This window comes from Peromyscus eremicus, chromosome 16_21 (assembly GCF_949786415.1).
Source record: "Peromyscus eremicus chromosome 16_21, PerEre_H2_v1, whole genome shotgun sequence".
Classification (NCBI taxonomy): Eukaryota; Metazoa; Chordata; class Mammalia; order Rodentia; family Cricetidae; genus Peromyscus; species Peromyscus eremicus.
The window spans coordinates 26,144,099-26,170,342 of NC_081432.1; the positions used below are offsets into that span (position 1 = coordinate 26,144,099).

Consider the following 26,244-nt stretch of genomic DNA (forward strand, 5'->3'; position numbering starts at 1 on the left):
GCCACTTTGTCACCTGTACAGTGAAGACAGCCAGGGAAACCTGCCCTGGCCTTGCAGGAACAGCACTTGTGCTGTAAGCAGAGCTTGCCATGATAGCAAAGCCCCTACATCCGAGACACTGCCCTCCAGCTTCTCACTTCAGCTTTCCTGGCCCCAGACCCTCAGCTGTAAATGACTAATAGTGAAACGTTTGGGATCTGAGTCGGACCTGCTTAAAGCCTTCAGGGCTCCCTTTCATGTTCATGAAAGCCGAGGATGAAAGCAGTTTGGACATGGATAGCTGACTAAGATTTGTCATTCAACATCCTGGATACTTTTGAGAGTGAAAGAAGGTGATATTAAAAGCTGTGAGGTCAGCTGATTTGTATACGCCAAGAGCACATCTTCCTCTCTAGCCAGAGGGTGAAAGATAAACTAGAAAAGATGGAGAAACATAGCCCATGTCAGCCCATAGTCAGCTCCTTTGTCCTGCGACACAGTCTGCTCACTTTGCAGGCCCGAGAATCGTGATAGAAATTGTATCTGCTTTGCACTCAACGAAAGGTGTGATCACCTTATAAAATCATTTGAGGACAAATAATCTTCAGAGTGACAGTCCCTGAAAATCCTGTTTGGTGGTGTACGTCATCTGTTTGGTCAGCCCAGGCATGGTATAGGTCCTTAGGCTAGGATCTGTGAATGTTGGCAGAACGAGGTATACACCAGTTTTTCTCCTTTGGTTTCTATCCTATCGCTTCTATTTTTATCCTAATCTGTATCCTAAAATACATGAGTACTGTATTTATATCATTTCTACCCCTCCCTTTCTCCTCTCCAACTCCTCCCTCATCCCCATAACTTCCTATTAATTATGACTAATTATAACACACACACACACACACACACACACACACACACGTACACGCGCATGCGCACGCATGCACACACCCTACCGAGTCCATTTAGTATGGCTTATATGTACGCACATGTGTTGGAGGATGACCACTTGGGTTGGATAACCCATGGGGTGCGGGGGGGGCGGGGGGTCATCCCTGGAGGAAACTGATTCTCTCAGCAGCCATTTGTTGCCTGTAGCTCCTCATCTTAGGCCTGGAGCCTGTGAAACTTCTCCTGTCCACGCTGGCATGTTACCTGGTGTTCTATTACGTAGGACTTGATTAGCAGCCATAGTGTGGAGATTTCATGGTTGCAGCTTCCCTGGCGTGTCTAGAAAGCACTGTCCAGCAGCAGCTAGAGGGGGAAGTGGCATTTACATCCTTACTATTGAGCTGTAAGAGTTACGTATTAGTCAGGGTTCTCTAGAAGAACAGAATGGATAGAATGTATACATATATGTGTGTGTATGTGTGTGTGTGTGTGTGTGTGTGTGTGTATATATATATATATATATATATATATATATATATATATATATATAAAGGGGTTGTTTATTAGAGTGGTATACAGACTGTGGCCCAGCTAGTCCAGCAATAGCTGTCTCCTGAAGGAAGGTCCAAGAATCCAATAGTCGTTCAGTCCATGAGGCTGGGGTCTCAGCTGGTCTTCGGTCTGCGTTGGAATCCTCAAGAAGTAGATTCTAACACCAGCGAGGGAACGCCTCCGCAGCAAGATGGATGAACTTGCCAGCAAGAGTGAGAGCAAGCAGACAAAAAACCAAAGCCGCCTCCCTCCATGTCCTTTCGTATGGGCTGCCAGCTGAAGGTGTGGTCCAGATTTCAGGTGGATCTTCAGAACATCTCTTGTAGGCATGCCTAGATGCTTGGTTTTCAGTTGATTCCAGATGTGGTCAAGTCAACCACCAAGATTAGTTGTTTATCTGTTTCTTGGTTTTTGTTGTTGTTGTTTTGTTTTGTTTTGTTTTTTGTTTTTTGTTTTTTGTTTGAGACAGAGTCTTGTTATATAGCTTAGGCTGGCCTAGGCCTCAGTGAGTCCCCCGTCCCTCAGCCACCTGAGTACTAGGACTATAGGGTTATAGCCACCACACGCACCTCCTGTCACTTCTGAAAATGGCTTAAGGAAGAGAGATTTCTTGAGTTGAGTGACGTTGTTAGTAACCACTCATGCCCAGCTGGAGTTCTCCATTGTCATTATCATATCAAGTACGTGTGTCACATATTGAGTACATATATCACATATCGAGTACACATGGCACATATCGAGTACATGTGTCATATATGGAGTACCTACAGCACATGTTGAGTACATATGTCACGTATCAACTACACATACTACATATCAAGTACACATATCACACCAAGGACCCATATCACATATCATACACATCTTTCATTTTAACTTTAAAAAGAGATGTGACAACACAGGAGAAGTGACGATAAGGAAACAGCTTAACCATGAAGGTGACAGACAGCAGCGCCTCTGTTTTTAACACGACCAGGAACTCCCTTCCTAAATGTGAAAACGGAAGCGCTTTATATTTACTATTTAAAAGGCGTGTCTGACAACGTGGACCTCTTTTGTAAACTGGGCTTTCAGTTGTAGAATCCTTACCAAAGCGTAAAGCTGGACTTGTTCTGTCACACAACCCCTTTCTTGAAGGATTAGGGAAGCCTGGATGCTCACACTGCGGAGAACGCCCATGTCACAACCTTACGTGTTCACAGTGTGTGCGTGCAGGGGCTTAGCTGGGAAGAGAAGCCAATGTGTCAGATTTCGGGTGACGGCATCCATTCTAAGACTGCGTAATCCTCAATGTTTAGAGGGAATTAGAAACTCTCATTTCTCTCCCAAATGTAGCGGGATGAAATAACTGGCCTTGGTCTAAGGAGTTAGCTCCTGGTTTTTCTGTTGATATGCATGCCATCTCAAAACACAAACAAAACAAACAAACAAAACCTAAATGTGTGTATCTCTGGTGGAAGCTGGAAGGGCTCGCTCTCTCTCTCTGTGAATGGTTACCAGCATCTTTGAAGGAACATTCAGTTTCTTTGCTAAAATAACCCGTAGGGAGGGGAAGACCTTTTTATTTATTTATTTATTTTTACTGTAAGGAAGATCTTGGTACTCTGCACAGATGGTGCATTCTCCATACTTAGCAGCACAGATACTTAGATTGCCGGGGAGAAATCAACACTGCTCATTGCACTAGCTCATTGCTTTATTCCTCTGCCTCATGCTGGCTCCGACGAGCCTTCTAACAGGCCAAAATGAAGGCTAGCTTCTGTTCACGGGTGGCCATGTCAGGAGAACAAGGTTTTGTTTTTGTTTTGTTTTTTTATCCACAGAGAGGATTGAAATATAAAATTCTTTTCTCAGGCTTTGGCTGGGAATTTTGTATTTAGGAGAAGAGGGGTGGAGACGGTTAGTTATTGACGGCTGGATTTCCTTGGGAATGTTTGGGACTCCGTGAATAAGTGTGGTCTTCTCATTTGACTTCCAGCCATTGTTACCGGTTTGCTGCGTAGCTAAGCTGTCTCCGAGTTAGGTAATTAGACAAGGATGTGCATGTGAATTGCCACAGCTGGAGAAGTATCTCTGTAGAGAGGATCATGGGAGAAAAGTCTGCCAGTTTGTCTGCAGGTGCTTAGAACAACCTCAGAGCTCTGAAGATAACCTCTATTCCGAAAACCTCAGACTGAAATGTGGGTTTGTAATCTCCCCATTGTGATCTGGTGTCACCACGGTGGTAGGACTGTAATCCCGAGAGTAGCAGAGTCTCAGGTTCCCGGGGCAAGCCTGTCCTCTATCCTTTGGCACAGGGGCCGTACGTGTGTGCGTTTCTTACCACACACCTGTCAGCGCTTGAGTTATCGCTATATCTAACACCAAAGAGCAAGGCACCAGGCTCGGTGCCAAAGAGGAGATTCAAGTTACCAGGTTCCGAAGCCAGGCCCTTGGGTAATGTCCTTGCTGTTTGTTTGAGTTTTTGTATTGTTTTGGTTTTTGAGACAGGGTCCTACTCAAGGCCCAGGCTGGCCTTGAACTCATGATCCCCTGCCTCGATTTTCCCCAATACAGGGATTACTACCATGGGTCATTGCATTGTACCTGTTTCCTTTACTCCAGTCAAATAATAGCACCCTCAACATAATCCTTCTTATAGAATTAAATAAATTTTACCAAATTATATTTTTAGGATTGATTTTTAAATTTTGTATGATTTATTTCCTTTTTAAAAAAAACAGGAAATATTCATTACTTTGGTTTAAAATGAGAAAAAAAAGTCAGCTCTCTTGAGCATTTATTTTTCAAATAGGCAATATGAAAGAAATTAGTTACCACTGCAGTAAAATTAATTATATGTAAATGTTTATGTGCAAAGTGTTTAGATTTTTTTTTCCCCCAGGAAATGGAGCTAAAGAAGTCTATATTTCATCAGGTTCTCAGAAGTCAATTAATCAAAAGTGTTAAGAAATGTCAACTGAAGTCGTATAACATAATGTCTCTAAAAACAGAGTCAGGGATGGAACGACAGTGTGGCCAATAAGAATGCTCACTGCTCCTGCTCTCCCTCCCCTCCCCTTCCTTCCCCTCCCCTTCCTTCCCCTCCCCTCCCCTCCCTTCCCCTCCCCTCTCCTCCTCTCCCCTCCCTTCCTGTTTCTTCTCTCCTTATCCCTTCTCACCTCCCTCCCTCTCTCTCCCCTCCTCTTTCTTCTCTTTCTTGATTACAGAGCCCCACTCTGTAGTCCATGATACCCTGGAATTCTGGAATTCTCTATGTGGCTCAGCCTGGCCTTGCATTGAGAGCAATCTCCCTACCTTAGATGCCTGGGTGCTGGAATTATAGGCACGAACCACAGCGCCCAAGGGCTCTGCTGATCTTTTCACTGTCTCTGACATAGTTTTGTCCTTTCAACCTATCACCAAGTTGGAACCACAGAGACAGCCTCTGCAGATTGACTTCGTTCCCTTAGTAACATACATTGGAATGTCATTCTTTTACCAGGAACAGTGGCACATCCCTGCTCTCCTAGTGACTCCCAGAGGCTAAGGTAGGAGAATCCTTTGAGCCTGTACATTTGAAATGAGCCTGAGCATCATAGCAAGACCCCACCTCAAGCAAAGAATTTCCCTCCATGTCTTTTCATGGCTTCCTAGCTCAGGTCTTTTTAAAAAGAAGACTTTGCGGGAGTAGGTTTTTTTAAGATCTACTTATTTTTGTTTTATGTGAATGGGTGTTTTTCCTGCATGGATGTCTGTGCACCATGTGCATTTAGCTCCCACAGAGGCCAGAAGAGAGGGATGGATCCCCTGGAATTGGAGTTACAGACCATGTGGGTGCTGGGAATTGAACCTCTGGAAAAGCAGCTAGTGCTCTTCACCTCTGATGCATCTCTCTAGCTCCTTTAGGGGTAGATTTTTGAGACTGGTCTCTCTTCCTTGCCTAGGTTGGCCTTGGACTTGCTGTATATGTTTTTGAATTCAAGATCCTTCTGCCTCTGCCTCCTGGGTGTCTGGACTGAGGTATGCGTCACTACACCTGGCCATAGGTTTGTTTTTGTTTTTTCTCTCAGGACCAAACAAGTAAGAAGTCTACTGCTTGGACTACAATTTTATCTGTCCACCCACCTACTGAAAGACATCTTAATCGTTTCCAAGGTTTTTGTAATCATGAGCAAAGCTTCTGTCTCTCTTCCGTTTCTCTGGCTGTGATGGAATACCCTGACAAACAGCAGCTTAAGGAAGAAAGGGTTAATCTTGACTTACAATTCCAGTTATAGTCCATCATGAGGAAGCAGCCAGTCACATCACATCCACAGCCCAGAGCAGAGAGAAGAGAATGCATGTATGTTTCGAGTACCAGCCGACCTCACTGTTCACACTTACACACTCCAGGGCCCAGAGCTTGGGGAGGGTGCCATCATGTTCACATCAGGTCTTCCCACCTTACCCAACCCAACTAAGAAACCCCCTGGCAGACACGCCCACAGGCCAACCTGATCTAGACAAGCCCTCTTTGAGACTTGTTTCCCAGGTGAATCTAGGCTAGGTCAAGTTGGCCGTCAGACCTAACCGTGACAGTTACTATAGACACCGTGTGCAGGTTTCTGGGCAAACATAAATCTTCACCCATTTGGGGCAAATACCAGGAAGCATGGTCAGCAAGAAAGAGAGCGTTGTTTTTGTAATAGACCGTGGAACTTTGACCTACCATTTCCCATCCCCATGGCAACTCCACAGTGCATTCAGCATCAGTGCTGAGCCCAGACGCTTTCTCCTCATTGTCTTCGGTGGAACGAGTCATTTTTGTTCTTGTGACATTCAAAGGGAAGACTGGGAATCTTCTTAGGCATGTGTGATATAATTTAAGACTCCCAGTTTTAGGAAAAAGCAAAAGAAGCTTCTAAACCAGAAATGCCATCCGTATATTTTCACTGAATCTTCTCAGCAGCCTTGACAGACATGAGCAGAGTTGAATGATAGGTAAGGAAACACAGGGTCCGTTGTGTTCAGTGAGCTTGACCATAGAGCCGTGGCGTTCCCTTCTGGTAGAGCTGGATACTACCAAATCTGAGACTCTGGTACCCATAATTGTGCCACTGTTCCGTCATCTGTACTTGAGCGTGTTTAGCTTTCTATCCCTCAGAAATTAAAATGGGCCGAGAATCAAAGTATACTTAAGGTTACTTTCACGACAGCACCATCAAAAAACATTATTTTAAAATAGGAAATAGAGAAAATGAGCTTTCATTTTCTTCTCAGGTATTTGTTGTTTTTTGTCACTTTTCTCACTGTGTGTGTAGCTCAGGCTAGCCCGGAACTCACTAGGTAGACCAGGCTAGCCTGGAACTCACAGAGATCCACCTGCCTCTGCCTCTGCCTCCCGAGTGCTAGGATTAAAAGGAATTCGTCACCACACCTGGCAGGATTTCATTTTTACAAAGCCAAAATAAAAAATTGAATCCCCTGTTTAATCTTTAGTGAAGCAGGAGAGAGGGTGGCTGTGGTGGTTTGAATAACAATGGCCCCCAGAGGCTTGTATATCTAATGCTTAGTCACCAGGAAGTAGAACTGTTTGAGAGGATTAGAAGGGTTGGGAGGCGTGGCCTTGTTGGAGGAGGCGTGGCCTTGTTGGAGGAAGTGTGTTACTCAGGGTGGACTTTGAGGTTTCAAAAGCCCAGACCAGGCCGGGTTTCTCTCTCTCTCTCTGCCTGTGGATCAGGATGTTAAGGTCTCAGCTACTGCTCCAGTGCCTGTCCCCAGGCCTCCATGCTCCCTGCCGTGATGATAATGAACTAAGTCTCTGAAACTGTAAGCAAGCCCCCAATTAAATGCTTTCTTTCATAAGAGTTGCTTTGGTCATGGTGTCTCTGCACAGCAGTAGAACAGTGACTAAGACAATGGCCTTTACTTAGCACAAAGGTGTGCTGACACTTATCCTGAGCTAATTATTTTCATAAACTGATTTTAAGAGAACTCTAATTAGGAGAGGAGGAAGCCATGCCACTGTTTCATCATATATTGAAGGATGCCTTTTCACTTCCATAATTTAAACCTCACAATGTCTTAATATTTTGTATAGTTCCAGAGTCAATTGTCTAATAATTCACATCAGGTACACCATAAAATATTTAGTTGATGTAATTAAAATCAACTTATATTGCTGGTAAGAGAGACTTAAAGGACTGTGTTTATCAAATTATTGATATGAGTAAAATATGGATTTTCACATATTAATCTGGAGGGCTGGCAAGATGCCTCAGCAGGTAAAGGCACTTGTTACCAAACCTGATGACCTGAGTTTGATCCCCCAGACTCCCATGGTGGAAGAAGAGAACTGACTTCTGAAAGTTGACCTCTGACCTCCACACACACCTTATGATGTGTACACATAAACAAACAAACATAATCAAATATTAATGTGGAAAGAGACATCTTTTCTTCTTCGTGTGTATGCTAGAGATCAAATCCAAAGCTTGTATGTGCCAGCCAAGAATTCCACCACTGCACTGCCCCCCAAACCTAGTGGGTTTTTTGGTGGGGATTACATGTATTCATTTGAGGGGCCATGACACACATGTGGAGACCAAAGGACAGTCAACAGAAGTTAATCCTTTTCTTCTGTCATGTGGGTCCTGGGGATCCAATCCAGGTCATCAGGTTGGCAGCAGATGCCTTTATCCCGTAGGCCATCTTGTCAGCTCAACACTAGGTGTTTTAAAACAGGATATTCTTCTTAGCTCAGGCTGACCTTCAATTTGCTAGGTAGCCTAGGCTGACCTTGAGTTAGCAATCCTCCTGCACCTACCTCCCAAGTACACGTATGCACCACTATGGGTAGCCTAGGGGATATTTTCTGTGTAATTATTTCCGTATGTTGGTGTGGTCCAGTGTGACTTGCCCGACCAGAACTCTTGTCGAGGCTCATTTCCTTGACGCAGCCCTGTCAGTGGTGAGGCCTTCGGGAGATGGTTAGGTCTCAGGATCGCACTTTTCTCAGAAGATTGGGTTATGTGTCAAGAAACCAGGCTAGAGGTCTCGAGAGTGGGTGGGGCTTTATAGGAGTTGGACTTTTAGTGTAGAATTTGTTTGGTTCCCCCAGAGCAGACTGTTACAAAGCTGAGTTACCCCTTCACCCCTTCTGTATGAATCCACGTGCTGGTGTCACGCCATCCACCATGTAACAAAGCCACATGATGTCCTCAGCAGATGCTTACAGGCTGTGAGCTAAACAAGTCTCTTCTTTTCCTTACAATGGAATCTCAAGTATTTTGTCACGGCGACACAAAACGATTTAAGACATGATTATTTTTCGAATGAGAATGGGACAGAATTTGCATTTTTAACATCACTATATTATGACTACTTTAAAAAAATATTTTACATAAGTGACTCTTCTGAGTTTATTTGGAAGCAAGCACATTTTATTTACCTGTGTTAACTGTAGACACTCCAAGAATGTTTCCATACAGTTTATAAAGAGGCTTTTTGTTATCGCCAAAATAAAAGTTAGTTCATTCTACTAAAGTGATCATTTTGTGCTTAGCCTAGCATATAGTTTGATCAAAAACCATGCCCATGGGTGTAATACGTATAGTTTGACCAAAAACCATGCCCATGGGTGTAGTACTATTAAAATATTTTTTCTTTAGATGTAAAACTAATAAAAATATCTGAGACACCACTGAGAAGAGTAAACTATCCTGCAGGACATAGAAAACAGAATGAATGCAGAATTGTGCACATTAGTGCTTGTGAAGACGGTGGTGCCCAAATTGTTCATCTCCCCAAGGAATCTGTAAACTGGGTTTAATACTAGGCAAAACCCAGCAGAGACTGATGAACTTGCTCAGAATTCCTGAGTGAGTAAGACTGTACAGACAGCTCAGACAGATGTGGGGTGGGAGAGTGAGGGGGCACAGCTTACCAGGCAGATGTGGGGTGGGAGAGCGAGGGGACACGGCTTACCAGGCAGATGTGGGGTGGGAGAGCGAGGGGACACGGCTTACCAGGCAGATGTGGGGTGGGAGAGTGAGGGGGCACGGCTTACCTAGAGCACATGTCAATTGATATCATCCAAACAGTTGACATGCTGGCATGGGAGAGTATTGCATCAGGTTAGAGACACCTTGTGCCGATGGAAATTCGGCATGCGATAGAATTGCTTTTATGAATGGAAGGCAGGAGAGCAGACGTCAGTAAATGGTGCTGTAACAACTGACTTTCTCTATCAGAGAAGCAAGTTCCAGGCGCTTAAGGAGTAAGATGTAAAACACATAACTCCAAAAGGAAAAAGGTACCAGAAGTTAGAAGCATTGGATTGTGCTGCGCGCTCTCTCTCTCTCTCTCTCTCTCTCTCTCTCTCTCTCTCTCTCTCTCTCTCTCTGCCTTTTGTATTTATAATGAGAAAAATGCATTTTTAGTGGATAATAGTACTATATTCATACAGTGAAATTCTGTTATAAGTGTAAATAATACAAGAAATAGAATTCAACCCTAATACATCTCAAAACAGTGATGAACATAAAAGTAAGTTGTGAAAGGTTGGACACAACAGGACCATTTATTTATTTCAAGTCTAAATACACACAAGACCTGTATTTAACTCTGACAAATTACTGTAGTGGAGCTTGAATCATCAAGGACCCTTTATTCTTGTATTTCTGTCAATTGCGGATTCAGAACAGTTTAGTTGAGCAGGATGGAGACCCGTGAGGCTGCAAGCCCCTGTCAACTAGAGCTGCAGTCATGTGGAGACTCATCTGGGCTGAGAACCCAATTCTCAGGCTGCTCACTAATGAGGGAGAAGAAGTTGGTGGTGGGAGGCGCCACTTCTTCGTATAGGCTTCTCCGTAGGGCTCCAGGCTTGTCCTCGTGGGAACCAGCTCCCCCCAGAGCTGGGTATCCAAGAGAACAAGACAGACGCAAGTCACCTATGACATAGCCTCAGAAGTCGCACACCATTGCTTGTACACTGCTAGTTGTACAAGCAAGTCCTGTCTTGGTAATGATAGAAGTACACAATTGTGTGACTACCTACAGGTGAGAGAGCTGTCATAATGAGACTTCTTGGAGGCCGGCTATAATAATATATAATGCATATTATATAGAGACTACTGCATGTTATACATGGACATGTATGTGTGCATTTGGACCTGCCTGTATTCATGCAGGTATATATGTATGTGTTACAGGTGAGAATAATAAACACCAGCTTCCAACCTCAGAGTTGTGATTTCCTTTGGAGAAAGAAAAATCGCCCTGGTTCAGTGTGGATAATTGAACCTGAGCAAGGCTAGAATGAAGTACTATGTCACTCATAGAAAAAAGAGATGGTAGTAACCTAGCCTAGGATGGTGGTGGCAGAGAAAACTGAATGGATTGGAAATGTCTTTAAAATAGAATGAAAAGCCATAGATTACTTATTTTATTTTTTTCTGTAAATTATTATTTTGCTTGCATGTCTGTCTGTCTGAGGGTGTCAGATTCTGGGAACTAGAGTTAGAGACAGTTGGGAGCTACCATGTGGGTGCTAGGAGTTGAACCTGAGTCCTCTGGAAGAGCAGTCAGTGCTCTTAACTGCTGACCCATCTCTCCAGCCTAAAAAAGAATGAAAAGCCATGGTTGCTGATTATTAGGGGAGTGGCAGGTTCCAGCATGAGGGACAGTCAGATACTAGGCAGTTTTCTTGCTTGGACAGAAGCTAAACAATGGTCTTAACTGAGATAGCGAGTGGTTAGAAGGAAATGAATTCTGTTTGGGGCTGTGAGTTGACAGTGCATCCCGTGGAAAGCTCATTCATTGAGACAGCACCCAGCATTTGCGTGATGGCTGTATTTGGACAGATGCCTGGAGAATATGTGGGTTGAGAGGCCTGGATTCTGAGGCAAATCACTTAGAAACTTTTGAGGAATGAAGAGAGGAAGAACTGCCTATGACTAAAAGTTAGGTCTAGACCTGCAGAGGCAGGCAGATCTCTGTGAGTTCAAGGCCAGTCTGGTCTAGAGTGAGTTTCAGGCCAGCCAGGGATATGTAGCAAGACCTTCTCTCAAAAAACAAAAATGAAACAAACAAGCAAACAAAAATTACAAAAAGATTAAAAACAAAGCAGGGAAGTGCAGTGCCATCAAAGCTAAAGAAAAAATGTTTTTACCAAATGACGTGGTTACATCATTGAATGCTGCTAAAATAAGCAAGTTGAGAGCTGAAATCTCCATTAGTTTTAGCAGCCCAACACCGTGTGTGATCTAAGAGAAATGATTGTTGAGTCAGACATTATAGTACATGTCTGTAATCCCAGCACTCAGAAGGCTGAGGACAGAGGCTAAGGAAATGGATTAGTCAGCCGGGCGGTGGTGGCACATGCCTTTAATTCCAGCACTTGGGAAGCAGAGCCAGGTGGATCTTTGTGAGTTCGAGGCCAGCCTGAGCTACAGAGTGAGATCCAGGAAAGGTGCAAAAGCTACACAGAGAAACTCTCTCTCAAAAAAACAAAAAAGAAAACCAAAAAAAAAGAAAAGAAAAGAATTAGTCAAACAATGAGAACCAGATTGCATTTGATCCAACTGTGACACTTCAGGAGTATTATCTGATCTTGTTAGAATTTAATTCTCTTAGCTGGAGAAGAAAAAGGTTGTTGAAGAAGAATGCATGACTCTCTGGCTTCCTGATAGTAAAACCATATAATTGTGTCTCACTTTTGTGGTGCGGAGTGTTAACAAAAGTGGACAATGTGTGAAGAGCTCATAAACCACAGAAATCATCTGTCCCATGAAGTTCAGTCTCAGGGTCTGCCTCGTCCACTGTTCCCTTCCACCAGGAGCCCTGGAGACACACAGTCTTGATCATGAAGTGGCATTTGATCTATAGAGAAGATTTTACCCGTCCTTTTGAACAATAACCAAACCGTGTAAAACTATGTCATGGTTTGGTGGTGGTGGGTGGGTGGGTGGTTGATAGGTTGGTTAATGTTTTGAGTCAAGATCTCCGATAACCCATCCTGACCTGGAACTTGCTGACGGTGAACGGATCCCTCCCTCCTCCACCTTGGAAGTTCTGGGATTCTGTACCACCACCCCGGCAAGAGAGGGTGGGAGGGAGAGGAGGGGAGGGGAGGGCGCTTTACAAGCATTTGGGTTTTAAACATTTGACCAAGTAATAAGCGTGTGTGTGTTACCACAGACCTTCCTTCTCCCATCTTCCTCCCCGACCCCACTCCTCCCACCCCGCCCCACAGGTGTTGCTTTGCTCCCAGTCTACGCAGTCCCGATGTTCAGAGCTCCTGTACTGCTGCTCCTCTTAGCCTACAGAATTCCATATATTTTGTTTTATGCTTAAAGCTCTTGTCACAGTCTGACTGGCGCTAAGTGTTTATGGTGGCAGCCCTGTGACTTCTAAGTCTCTTTGAAGTGACACTCTTGGTAAACATGCTTATTTATTCTTGTTTTACTAATATGGAAGTCCAAGCAAAGGCCACTTTAAACGCGTGTTTCTGGAGATCCGTGGGTGCTGCGGCCCTCCTTGTAAAGGCCCTGTTGCAATGGTTGTCTTCCACCAGCCTTTTGTTGACCTGTTGTTAAGCTTGACAAACTTTGGTCATTTCTAGTCCTTCTAGGATGCTAACTGAGAAGTCTAACATTTACATTGCAATCCAGTGTGTGGGAAAGAGGGAGACCGGGGGATTCTTTTGAAAGCAGTATTATAATGAAGGTTTATGTATTCCGTGTGTATTCATATTCTCTAAAGGAAGCCGGTGAGCTAGATGAAGAGGATCTTCCTCCTCCTTGTCCACTCCGGCTCAGTTGTTTTAAAGACAGTAGTAACCTCTAGGCACTTAATGTTTTAATGAAATGCTCCAAGCGTTAGCTGAATAATGCTGAGAGAATCCTATCTTTTATTTAAATTCCCTTCTGCCTTCTAGAGATCTGTGGTTAGCTGGTCTTTTGCATAACAGAAAGAAGATAATTGCAGTGAGGATGCCAAATGAATAAGTTAATCACTTAGTTTACTATGATACCACCATTGCTATCTATAGCAGAGACAGGCCTGTTTATGTATTAGAGCCTCCGAACGCTGGGTTAAAGATTCTTTTGAAAAGGAAAATGATAACCTTTTCAAATACATTTAGATGTTGCAAATGCATGCTGTATGTTAAGTTGTTGACCCGTTCCCTTGGGGTGTGTACTCAATTTCTTTTACTTCCTATGTCAAATTTCAAATCATGTATCTGTGTTCATGAACTCCAATGGGAACATCTGCCCTGCTATAAACAGCTGCATCATACACAACCTTTCTGTGACAACAATTTTCAGATATCTAGAGAGCAAGCAGCATAATCCTTTGATCCCAGCTAAAGGAAACAAATGGTTACAGTCATTTTCTCAGTTTCTCAGCAGGAGGCAGCTGCTGACTGTAGCCCACAGAGTAGAGACAGCCAGGCCCAGGTCTGCTAGCTGAAAGGAAGGACCTCGCCAGCCAGCCTGGCTGAACAAGCCTTGCTGGGCAGCTGGGATTGTATGATGGTGATCCTGAGGGCAGAGCTGTGCAGAGCCCGGTCCTCCAGCTGAAATGAAGAACAGACCAGGGCATTGTGGGACAACGGTCCCGAGGAGGGCTACAAAGAGAGTGCTCCTGAAATCTGCACAGGTTTCCATGAGCCTGGCCAGAGTCTAATGCACAAGAGTGACTGGAACAACTTCCCCAGAAATTATTTTTACCAGGAAATAGGAAATGAATGGATCTCAGCGTCCATATAAGGCCAGATGTCATTTTCTCTTCTTCCAGCCAGAATAAAGGACGTCACCTGCACCCGTAAACACTCAGAAGAAACTTCCAGAAAGATCACCTAGGAAGTAGCCCCGCAATAAAGGAATTTCTACCTCTGTTTTGAAAGAGTTAGTCTTGAAAGAATAAAATTATTACATAAGTAATGTTACTCTACTCAAAATACAGTGCTCATCAATACAAAATTGAGAATATATAACCAGTGACCAAAATTAACTAGTCATGGCGCAGCAGGAAAACATCCCCAACTCGGCCTGTAGAGACCCAGAAATGACAGAGCGGAAGTCAGTAGCCAGGAATGTTCAAATGGCTGTTGTAACTATAATCGTTACGTTCAGGTAGGGAAGGAAAAATGTGTGACATGAAGAAGAGTGAAGCTATAAGAAAATTCAAATGAATTTCTGGAGATTATTTTTTTATTATCTGAAGTTTAAAAACAGAATACAGAAGGAAAAAACAAGATACACAAGAATAAAAAATAAAAAGAACACAGAAGGAATGAACAAGAAGACAGATGCTGTGGAAGAAAAGATCTCTGACCCTGAAATATCTAGCATTTAAACTGAGAGGGGATAGGAACCTAAAGTGTATGAAGATGGGTTCAGACGCTTTGAGACAATATTGTGTGATTGAACACAAGCAGACTTAGGACTCTCAGGAAGAGAGGTGGAAGACAGAAAGACGATTAAATAATGATCACATGTTTGCCAAATTTGGTGGATACTATGAAGGCACAAATCTAAGATACTCGGCCATTTCCAAGTAGAATAATCAGAAAAGAAATCAAAGCATGTCATGATCCAACCATTGAAACCCGTGCTAAACAGGAAGTGTGAAAAGTACATAGAGAAATAAAGAAAGATACATCATGCCCAAACTTCTTATTTTGTGGAAGACAAGACAATTCAGTTAATTCTTCAAAAAGTGCCAAAAAGGGAGGGGGGGGATCTGTCAACTAGATTTTCTTTTACATACTAAAAATATCTCTCTCAAAAATCAAGGTGCAGTGACTTTTTCAGACATACAAAAATGGAAAGAACTCATTTCCAGTGCATTTGTGCAACAGTGATATTTAAGGGGGTTCTTCGGACAGGAAGGAAAGGGTGGTCTAGAGTACTGAATGCTCTGTAAATGGTCAGTATATTATTTAGAGAAGAATGTACATTTCGCTCAGTATAAGCACAAAGGCTTCCCAAATGCTGATTTGTAGGTGACTGGATCTGCCACAGATAGACACTGGCTGTCCCCCCAGAAATGTTCCACACAGGGGCTTTTAAACAAGTAATCCTAGATGCTTTATTGAGAGACTAGAAACAGCTTTTCTATTTGCAGGTGCAAAGATAAATTGCAGTAGGTCTATGCATCCAAGCAATGCTGGGCAGGATGAAGGTATCAGGGTGAACCCATGTTAACCTAAAAATGTAATTTAAAAAGTACCACTCAGTCATACAAATGAATGAACTACAATTGCATATAGCATGCATGCATCTCATAACCATGCCCAGGGAAGGACGCCACATACAAAGAGTTATGAGTCATAGCTCCGGTAATTTACTACAGAATCAAATACAATAGGCTCTAAAAGCAGGCACAAAGTACCAAGGGATTCGCAGGGGTCCAGGAAGGGAGTCTAAAGGAATAACGGTGACATTCCCAACCTTGAGACATGTCAGAACTCATCAAATGTCCATTGAAAATAAGAATTGTTGGGGTTTTGCTGTTAAGACAGACAAGGAACTTGGGTGTGAGTGACAACTCTGGAAAGTTCCATGCTTTCCAAATCTCCAGAACAGTTCTTCCTCCTAATCTAATTTTGAGGGGTGTGACGCTTATGAGAGTAACAGAAGGTGCCTTTTGAGTTACAAAGGAAGCTCATTATCACCTAGTGATCAGTATGTTGAGTGTTCTGAGTGGTTTGTTTTATTCCTTCCCTGCAATATCTCTGAGAGCTAGGAACCCACTCTCCGTGTGTGTGTGTGTGTGTGTGTGTGTGTTTGGGGGGTGTGTGAAGCTCATAGACCTTATGTAATTCCCAAAGATGCTGAGCCAAGATCCAATCCCAAATTTTACTCCAAAGCCTATGTTTTCCCTTCGTGCTGGCATCATCTCTAAATGTTTAGCTGCTAATGTGAGGGTTTGAGCTGAAAACTTTGCTTTAAAAATATATCTGAAAAATTATTCTTAGAAAAGGTTTTCTGGGATTCATTTTACTAAGGCTCTGTGCATTGAAATTGCCAAAGAAAGAAAAAAGAAAATAAGGAACGCTGTCCATGCTGTGTAACAAGACTCTCCGTTGATGGCTAACAGTGCTCCTCTTCATACATTTCTCTTGTGAAATCCTCGTGAGCTTTCAGTTCTGACTGAACTCAGAGGGATGTGCACACACACCCGAAAGGGGCTGGCTTCTGTTTTAACACATGACACATCGTGTTGTGTAAGTGAATGTTTAGATATATTATACCTTAAGCGTCACTTTATCATTGTGAGGAAGAGCCTCAGTTATTGGTAGACTTGGGGGAGAGTTTCTGAAAACTCTGGCTGCCAAGATTGACACACCTCCTACAGGCCATGTCAATCATCTCCACCTTTGACTATTTAGTACAACCTTGCCAGACAGGACCAGGACTTGACTCACCCATACCAGAGCTCCCCGTGTTGCATTCCACCAAAGCCTCTCCTTCCCCCACTCGGAAGACAGCCCCTTGTGTATTTTTCCATCTCAGAAAAAATAGTCCCTTGGTCTGTTTGATGAATCAGTTCCTAGACTAACCCGAAAATTTCTTATTCTTAAACTTTCTTTAAAAACATTTTAAGTCATGCTGTTTGTGGTCCCACCACAGGTAGGAATAATGGGGATGAGATTTTTGACTTACAGTAAAGCCTGACTGTCATGTGTTTGTTTGTGGGTCCTTTTGCTCAGACGTGACAGTGGTTTATCAAAACGGGTTGCCCGTGATATCCGTGAGGCTACCGTCTCGGCGTGAACGCTGCCAATTCACACTCAAGCCTATCTCTGACTCTGTTGGTGTGTTCTTACGGCAATTGCAAGAGGAGGATCGGGGAATCGACAGAGTTGCCATCTATTCACCAGGTATAATCGCCTCCATTTTTAATTCTCGCCTCCTCCGCTCGCCCCACCCCAAACAGCCCAGTCCAAAAGAACATTGCTCTGTTAACGTTAGAAAACATGGGAGTTTTAGCTTCACAAGTGTGGGAGACAGAGCCCTTTCTGTCCCAGTGGTCCTCAGGACATAACTGTTGGATGTCAGCAGATGTGTGCCCACAGGGAGTCTCATTCAAAAGCAACTCACATCAAATGCAACCACAAGGACAAGCAGGCAATCACATTTCATGTTATTGAGACCTCTTGTCGTTACCGTAGGTGCAGAATTTGTTTTTCCGGTAGCTGAGCCCTCAAATGTTTACCAAAATGGGGAATATACAGTCAGACACTAAAAACTCTCATTTGATGTAACATCTGTTTATTTAAGTGCCAAAAAAAAAAAAATTGTTCTCACTATGACTTAGAAAATCTCTCAAACCTACAGAAAGATTGAGAGACTAGTAAAGACCCAATTTACTAGTCACCAGCTACGACAGCCACCAGCTTCTGTCCTTTGAGTTTTGACCTCCGTGCTCCAAACACTCCAGACTCATCTAGTAATGTACTTGGTAGACCCGTTTGGTACACTTGCTCCCCGTCGCATCCTTCCCTACTGAGTTAATTAGCAACTTCTCGGTGGCTGGGTGGCCAAGTCCCATGTGATGGACAGCGCTGAGTCGGTTCCTCACCCGGCTTCCAACGTAAAGGTCCTCCCCTCCCCTCGGTGACTCCAGATTCCAGCTGAGCCCTGTGGGTCCGTGACCAGCAGTTAGCTCGCTTGTTCCCACAGCTGCCGGAAAAGCGATTGTTAAATCCTCACAAAGAGCATGATACAAGCCCATCTGTGTTTAGCATCGGCCTGGGGGGTGTGAGGCAAAGGTTAGCTGAGAAGTGGGAGAGAGCGCTCTAAAGCTATTTGAGATTTGGGGGGTTTCGTTGTTGCTGTTTTGTTTTGTTTTTTCTGACCATTCTTAAATAATTATGGGTCGGTGACTAGTTTCATTTAAAATCTTCACAGATGGCGTTCGAGTTGCTGCCTCCACGGGAATAGACCTCCTCCTCCTCGATGACTTTAAGCTTGTCATTAACGACTTAACGTACCACGTACGGCCACCAAAGAGAGGTAAAAGACAAAACAAAAAAACCAACCTTAGTAACATGTTCTAAATGTGGGAAGGTCTTTGGAAAGACCTTAGTTTTTCCATGAGTAACCCTGAGAACCAGACAACATGTGGTCTTCACACGTTTTGTACGGCAAGCCTGGCTATGCACTAAGCCAGGCTTCCACCTCAATACTGGATGTGCTACCATTCCATCTCACTTACCTGAATATCCTTACCATAAGCTCCTTCCCGACACAGTTCTTTCTCTCTTTAAAAACTTTTTTATTTAATCCCAGCACTCGGGAGGCAGAGCCAGGCGGATCTCTGTGAGTTCGAGGCCAGCCTGGGCTACCAAGTGAGTTCCAGGAAAGGCGCAAAGCTACACAGAGAAACCCTGTCTCGAAAAACCAAACAAAAAAAAAAAAAACTTTTTTATTATTATTTGTGCGTGTGTGTGTGTGTGTGTGTGTGTGTGTGTGTGTGTGTGTATGTGTGTGTGTGTGCCATAGCACACTTGTGGAGGTCAGAGAACAACTTTCTTACCCTCCATCATGAAGCCCCTCAACTTGAACTCAGGTCTCAGCCTTGGCAGCAGGCACCTTTACCCACTGAACCAACTCATCAGCCTTTGGTTTTCCATGCAGATGATTTCTTCTGGCTTACAGTTCCAAAGGAACGCATCCAACATGGCAGGGCCACATTCTTATATGTTAAACTAAGAGGAAGGAAACCTTTTTATGTTTAAATCAAGGGTTTCTCTGATCTGTTGCACACTGTACTAGGGATTAGTCATTTTGTGTCTTCAGTGGTTTAAGTTCAGCTGTCTGAAGTCACTTGTGCAGATGGAACTTGGCTTCCAGTGGGGTTAGTAAATCCAATGGAGTTGTAAATATAAACTGTATTTGATACACCCGACTTACAAAGATTATGTCGTTTTCTTTCTTGCTTGCTTGCTTCTTTTTTTGGTTTTTCAAAACAGGGTTTTTCTGTGCAGCCTTGGCTGTCCTAGAACTCACTCTGTAGACCAGGCTGGCCTCAAACTCAGAGATCTGCCTGCTTCTGCCTCCCTAGTGCTGGGATTAAAGGCGTGCGCCACCACTGCCTGGCTAAGATTATGTCTTACTTTAGTTTATCTTAAGTGTATCCAGAACTTAAGCACATCAAATATGATTGAACAAAATCATCTCACAAAAAGCCTGCTTAGTTATAAATCTCTGATAATCTCATGTGCAATACGCGACAGGGTATTTTTTAGACATACTTGGATGCACACATGTAAAACACAACACCAAAAACAGAAACACTGGCAGCACACGCAGCTCACGATAGGTTGGTTATCTCCGTGATCACATGGCTGACTGGAAGCAGCAGTGGGTGCTCTCTGCCAGACATCACTAGCATGGAAAAAGATCAGATCTCAAAATGGGAACCGTGGTTCCTGTGCACAGTGGGGTGGTGTATTGTGGCTTGTGAGAACTAAAAATACTCAGAATGTTGTATAAACTATGAGTTCACACATAGCAGGCTCCAAGGACAGAGGATTCATTCATACCAAGTCCAGGATGGCCACGTGCCATGTGTACATGGGACAGCAGGCTGTAGGTGTCGACAGCCTTGTGCCTAAACCAGGGAAGCAAGAGGATCTGTATCCCAGGTTGGAACAAGGAGACATGTCATAACAGGAAAGCTAGTGGCCAGTTCTAGCTCATCTTTTTAGTGGCCGTGGCTGTTTGTCATTGAAGTCTCAAACAGAAACAAGACTACAGAAAGGAGCACAAAGGCCTGGAAAGTCACTAGTTACCGCTCTCTTGTTCTTGGAAAAGAAGAAAATGTACCCATGTCACTAGAGGATATGATTTTCCCTGCTGAGAAGAATCATTTTGATTGGCATTACTATAGCCAGGTCCCATTTAGCTATCTACAGGTTCTTCTTAGTGATGTGATTTGAGGAATGAGGTCGAAAGGCAAACTAACCAGTGAAAATGACTGCCTCATTAGAGACCCAGATAGCCAAGACCTTCTCCAATTATGTTTGTGGATGACAAGACTTCCCATGGCTCATTATATTAGCATATCTCTCTGACATTATTATTATGCGACCCATGGTGTATTCAGAGATGTTGGTAAACATTGCCATTATTATTTTGTGTGTGTGTAAACCGTGCATGATTTAACCCAAAGAACTATTGCTAAGCCATTAGCTAAAATTTTCGTCTTCAGTGACTTCTCAGGATCAAGGGTTGGGGTTGTTATTGTCACCTGTGCCTTGACAATACCTTAGAGCCGTATCATTCTTGTTAAAGCAACTTGACAAATAAATCATAAACTCCAAGTCCACCAACGCTTTACCAGCACATAAGCCAGAAGATAACTTTACTTTCAGCCAGGTCTAGAATGGCACATCTCTGAGACTTATAACTTATTATCTGGGTTTTTTTTTTAATTGCTGTTAGAAGGCATTGTGGTAGCATGTTAGTTTGTTATTATTGTTTAGAATAGATAATGCATTCATAAGGTTCAGCTCCCAAAGTCTAAAATAATTACATAAAAATCACCTATTCTCCAGTCCCCAAATAGCCTTTATTGGCACATATGTATACATGTTTTAGGCAAATGGCGACATAGTATCATACAAACTATTTGTATCATTTGTATCATGTCTCAGTGAAGCAGAGCCACATGAATATTATTAAAAAAAAAAAGATTTATGGTAGGAGCCTGGAAGAGAGTTAATCAGTAATGACCTTGTCTCACAGTTCTCTGAACACATGTAAAAAGAGTCTAGCATGGTGGCACATGTCTACCCAGTGCTGGGGAGGCAGAGATAGGCCAGTGAAAGACCGTGTCTCAAAGATGGTGATGATGTTCTGAGGACCACACCCAACATTACCCTTCAGCATCCACACACAAACACACATGTATGTCTTTGCCTGTCTCTGCCTCCCCAGCACATGCACATGCATGAGTACACAAATATACCCATAGACATGCATACAAATATTCATGGGAGGAGAAAGACCTTTTACAAATTATAGCTATAGCTGAAGAAGAGGGGTCTGAAAGGGGAGCTTGGGGGACCAGAGAAAAGTCAGAAAGTTTGAAGCTGTGCACCATGGGGTAGCTCGTTAGGGAACCTGGAAATCCATGCACATCCAGATTTTAGTGGAGGCCTGCAATGAAGTGCTTTATTGTAGGTGGAGAAATTCTTCTGTGTTGTTAAATAGAACTTTCTGGCACAGGGCTTTGAGTTCAATCCCCAGGACCAAAAAAGAAAAATCTTTCTGCGATGTTAAAAATGTTACATTTTTGTCCTGTCAAATGTAGTAGCCTTTAAGTAAATCAACCCTGTAACTGGAGAACTGAATTTTTCAAGTAATTTAAATCTAGCCAATGGAAAGTTACAGAACTGTCAGTCAGAAGATTTAAAAAAAAACAACAGGAGTTGAATAAGTTCAAGTGGGGAGACCATCACTAATAACAATGTATTGTACTGTTGAATACCACTGAGTAGATTTTTGTCTTCTCATTACAAAAAAATAGTATGTGACATAATAAATATATGTATTTAGCCATTTCACAGTGAATGAATACATATTTCAAAATAACATACTGATGATAAATATATATACTTTTTACTTGTCAGTTTAAGATAGTTAAAAATAAACAGAAGCATGTGGCTAGTGGTTCCCATATTGAACAGGCCATTTTTAGAAGTCTGCATCTGGTTCTAGGTCTAGATTTGCCATTAATCAACAAATGCTACAGATGAGAGGTCGCCCGACACAGTGGGAGGGAGCAGATGCAGTTGGTCTATCAGCAGGCATCTCTGCATCTGCCTGACTCCCAACCTCAGCACCCTTCAAAACGTGATGCCGTCTTCCTCCTTCCAAAATCTCACCTTGATTTCTCTTTTGCTTAGCCCTGACTCAGAGCCACTCAGAGGAAGGTATTCTTGGAAGCATACTACAGTCTCACACATTGACTGGGTATAAAAACTAACTAAACGGTTTCTCTTACCTCATAGGAGGCTATGACGACCTCACCATGCCAGTTCATGAGGAATGCCTCCTCCTTCTCTTCCACAGTTTTGGGCTGTGTTTGTTTGGATGAGTCTTCCTGCCACTTCACTGCTTGTTTTATGACCTACTGGCAGAGCCTGACAATGTCTCGATCTTTTGCCACAGTTTACATGAAGCATTAAATGCATATCATGAAAGATGCAGATGTGTGTATGTCAGGAAAATATGTAGGACTATTGTGATAGAGGGAGTGTGGATCTGAAGTTAAATTTTAAAGAAGAAAAATATTAAAAATAGCTTACAAGTGTTCTTATGCCTGTGAAATGAGACACAGAACCTTCTAACTGCAACATCAACCTAGAAAAGGAAAAAAACAATTATGTATTGCCTCAGTGAACACAGGAAGACTGATACAAAAAATAAGTTTCGTAGGCACAAAGATGCTTGCCTGAGCTTCCAGCTCAGGAGACAGAGGCATGAGGATTGTGAGATGAATACAAGGCCAGCCTGAGCTACATAATGAGACACTGTCTCTTAATCAGTTAACTAATTAATTAAATCTACACAGTGGAACCCATGGCCTGAAGGTTATCTTTCTAAACTAACACATTTTAAATGATTTTCTAATAGAAATTTCCTTTATTGTAAAACAAATGTCAACCTTATTTCCAAATGCTGTGATAAAACACCATGACCAAGGCAACTTAGAGAAGGGTTTGTTTGGGCTTATGGTTCCAGAGGAATAACAGTCCATGACCATCATGGCAGGGAGCATGGCGGCAGGCAGGCAGGCATGGCGCTGGAGCAGCAGCTGGGAGCTCACATCTTGATCCAAAAGCAGGAGGCAGAGGGCACACTGGGGATGGCGGGAGGCTTTTGAAGCCTCAAAGCCTCCCCCTCATGACACACCTCCTCCAACAAGGCCACACCTACTCCTTCCCAAACAGGTCCACCAGCTGGGGACCAAGCATTCAAACATGGCCTATGGGCGCCATTCTCATCCAAGCCAGCAGCGTAGGATACTATTTGGGAGAGAATTTCATTGAAACATATCAACTTCAGGATTTACCTTTTCAAAAGAGAACTGAGTTGCAGGGGGAGTATTGGGAGGTTTCATTTTACCTCAGCTCCTGGCCTTGGAGTCGGGAGCTGTGGGGTCCACCAATGTTCTAGATGGAGGAAATGCCCTCTAGAATGCATTTGTGTGGTAAGGCTATATTCCAATGTGAGCTTGCAGCCTTGCTGCGGTAGGATCCTCTTCTCATGGACGACTTCTAGAACCCACAGTGCTCTTGTTTCTGTTGCCATTGATCCCAGACACATTTACTGAAGCTCTAGAAGATTCCATGTTGGATGTTTTACCACATGAGCCCTTTTCCAATCCACTTCCCTGCCTTCCATGGATTTCTTCATTGATTAACTTTTTGTGATAACTATACTGGAGGCTATTGGAAACAGATTGTTCATGTTCTCGGAGCCAAATTTTGATTTGGGAAAGGACTGATCAGGGCTTGGAATGTAGCTGAATTTTTATTAGAGCCTCAAAACACATTTTAGAGTTTTGGAGACCCCTGCTGCCCGTAAAGAAGATAGTGAATCGAAGAATTTAATCTTTCACCTTTTCGATCATTTTCATAACCCTTTATAGCATGATATTGAGGCCCAGACAGCTATTCTTGGCCTCTGCTAAACAAGATAGAATAGAAGTTGGCTGGTATGCTGGGGGAGGTATGTAGTGTTAAGATTACTATAGTGTTGGTGGGTTTTTTTTTATTTTATTTTATTTTATTTTATTTTTTGCCTTTAGCTTTGCAAATTTGAAATATGTATATGTAAGTATATGTTTTTCTCAGAAGTGTCTAAGTGGGGAAAACATCAACAAAAAATGTCAAGACCACAGGTAAATTACAGACCAACCGTTTAATAAAGAATCATAATGAAGCTGACCCTGACCCCCCTGACTGGCTTTGAACTTGTGTCCTAAGTTTTTTGTTTCTGTCCGTTGGTATTACTGGTTTTTAGGTCTGGGGAATCAAGCCCAGGCCCTGGTGTGCTAGACAAGCTCCCCAGCCACACCCAGCACTGGGGGTAACCCTTCCCATTTCCCTTGGCCCTGGCTATATTTATAGTACTTGAACTTCCAAGAATAAAATAATAGGTATTGATTTCAAAGTTTTTGAGTCACCCTCCTGTGATTTTTACTTCCTTCATGTATAGACTGATATTTTAAAAACTGTTAATTCAGTTTAGTGCTGAAGGACTCCCATAATGGATGGACCTGCCTCATGGCCTTGCCATTGTCTCATAGATCTAGGAATAACAATTCTTCATTTAAGGTGTTCAATTTTTATTACCTTTTTAGTTATATAGGTGTGCATGTGCATGTACTTTGAGTGTGTGCATGTGTGCACACTTGTGCACATGTGGAGGTCAGAGGACAACTTGTGGGAGTCGGTTCCTTCCCTCCACCATGTTGCTCCCTGGGATTGAACTCAGGTCATCGGGCTTGGCGGCAGGCACCGTCACCCACTGAGCCATCTCCTGGCTAAGATGTTATTGTTTTATTTATGTGTTTATTTTATCTGTTTGTTTTTATTCTTCTCTCATACAGTATATTCCCCACCACAGTTCTGAACCTCTTTCTTTCAGATCTCCTAAGCCATGAAAACGCGGAAACCCTGAACGATGTGAAGACACTGGTCCAGCAGCTCTACACCACGCTGTGCATCGAGCAGCATCAGCTCAACAAAGAGCGGGAGCTGGTGGAGAGGTTGGAGAACCTCAAGCAGCAGCTGGCCCCCCTGGAGAAGGTGCAGACCCCCTCAGGCTGCTCCCTCGATCCCCTGTGTATCAGCCTCCCAACCCCCAATGCATGGGCTCCTTTGATATACTTGAGTCCACTTATTCAAGTTGGTCCATTAGCTTACTGGTCTGAACCATTCAAAAAATTCCAGTCAGAGCCAAAAGAGGACTTAAAAGAGAGTTGTCTGGAGCCTTGGCACTAGACCAAGATTCCAGAGATCCATTTGTACCTCCCCTACTGCTAATACAAAGACTAGAGTGACTGCTGACCAGGAGAACTTCTGAATGTAGTGGATACCAGCTCATGAAAAAAGAGTGTACAGAACACGATTGTGTAAACCTAATTCACTGTAGAAAATATCTGTGCAACGGAAAGTAAAAGGAGTGTCGATATGATCCAGGTTTTTTTATTCTATTTGTTTATTTATGTGTGACTGTGTGGGCACGCACATGCCACAGCGAGCACATGTGGAGAGCAGAGGACAATGTGCAGAAGTCAGTTTTTCTCCTTCTACAGTGTGGGTCCCGAGGATTGAACTCAGGTCATCAGCTTTTCTGGCAAGCACCCTTCCCACTGAGCCATCTCACTGACCATTATGACCCAAGTTTTAATGTATTATTCATATACATTATTCATATGATGTATTATTCATATACCATTATTCATATTCATGTGCACACTTATACACAAAGAATAATCAGAAGGAATATAATAACCTCATGCAGGCCCATGATTGACTTTTCTCCTTTACACTTTTAGAATATTGAATCGTGAACATGTTACCCTGAATCTTTATGATATTGCAGGTGCAGCCATTGCTCACTTAATGATGGGGATACCTCCTGAGAAATGTCTCTAAGAGACTTCATCGTGAGAACCTCACAGAGTGTATTTGTGTAGACCTAGGTGGTCTAGGTCTTTGCTCAGCATGACCTCTTGATATAGCCAGAGACATGGTGACCCTGCATGTATGAGGCTTGTGTAACCGCCTCCAGAATAACAATAGAAAGGATAGTTTAGACAGTACTTTGCCCA

The 26,244-nt window shown here is 43.1% G+C and overlaps 1 protein-coding gene across 1 annotated transcript in view; it reads left to right on the forward strand.

Annotated features, from left to right (window-relative positions):
• Positions 1–26,244, forward strand: part of Mcu (mitochondrial calcium uniporter) — a 169,082-nt gene that overhangs the window by 134,506 nt on the left and 8,332 nt on the right. The window contains exons 3-5 of the mRNA XM_059282158.1: positions 17,102–17,272; positions 18,303–18,407; positions 25,056–25,216. Coding sequence (XP_059138141.1) covers positions 17,102–17,272; positions 18,303–18,407; positions 25,056–25,216 — 437 coding nt within the window. The remainder of the gene's footprint in view (positions 1–17,101; positions 17,273–18,302; positions 18,408–25,055; positions 25,217–26,244) is intronic.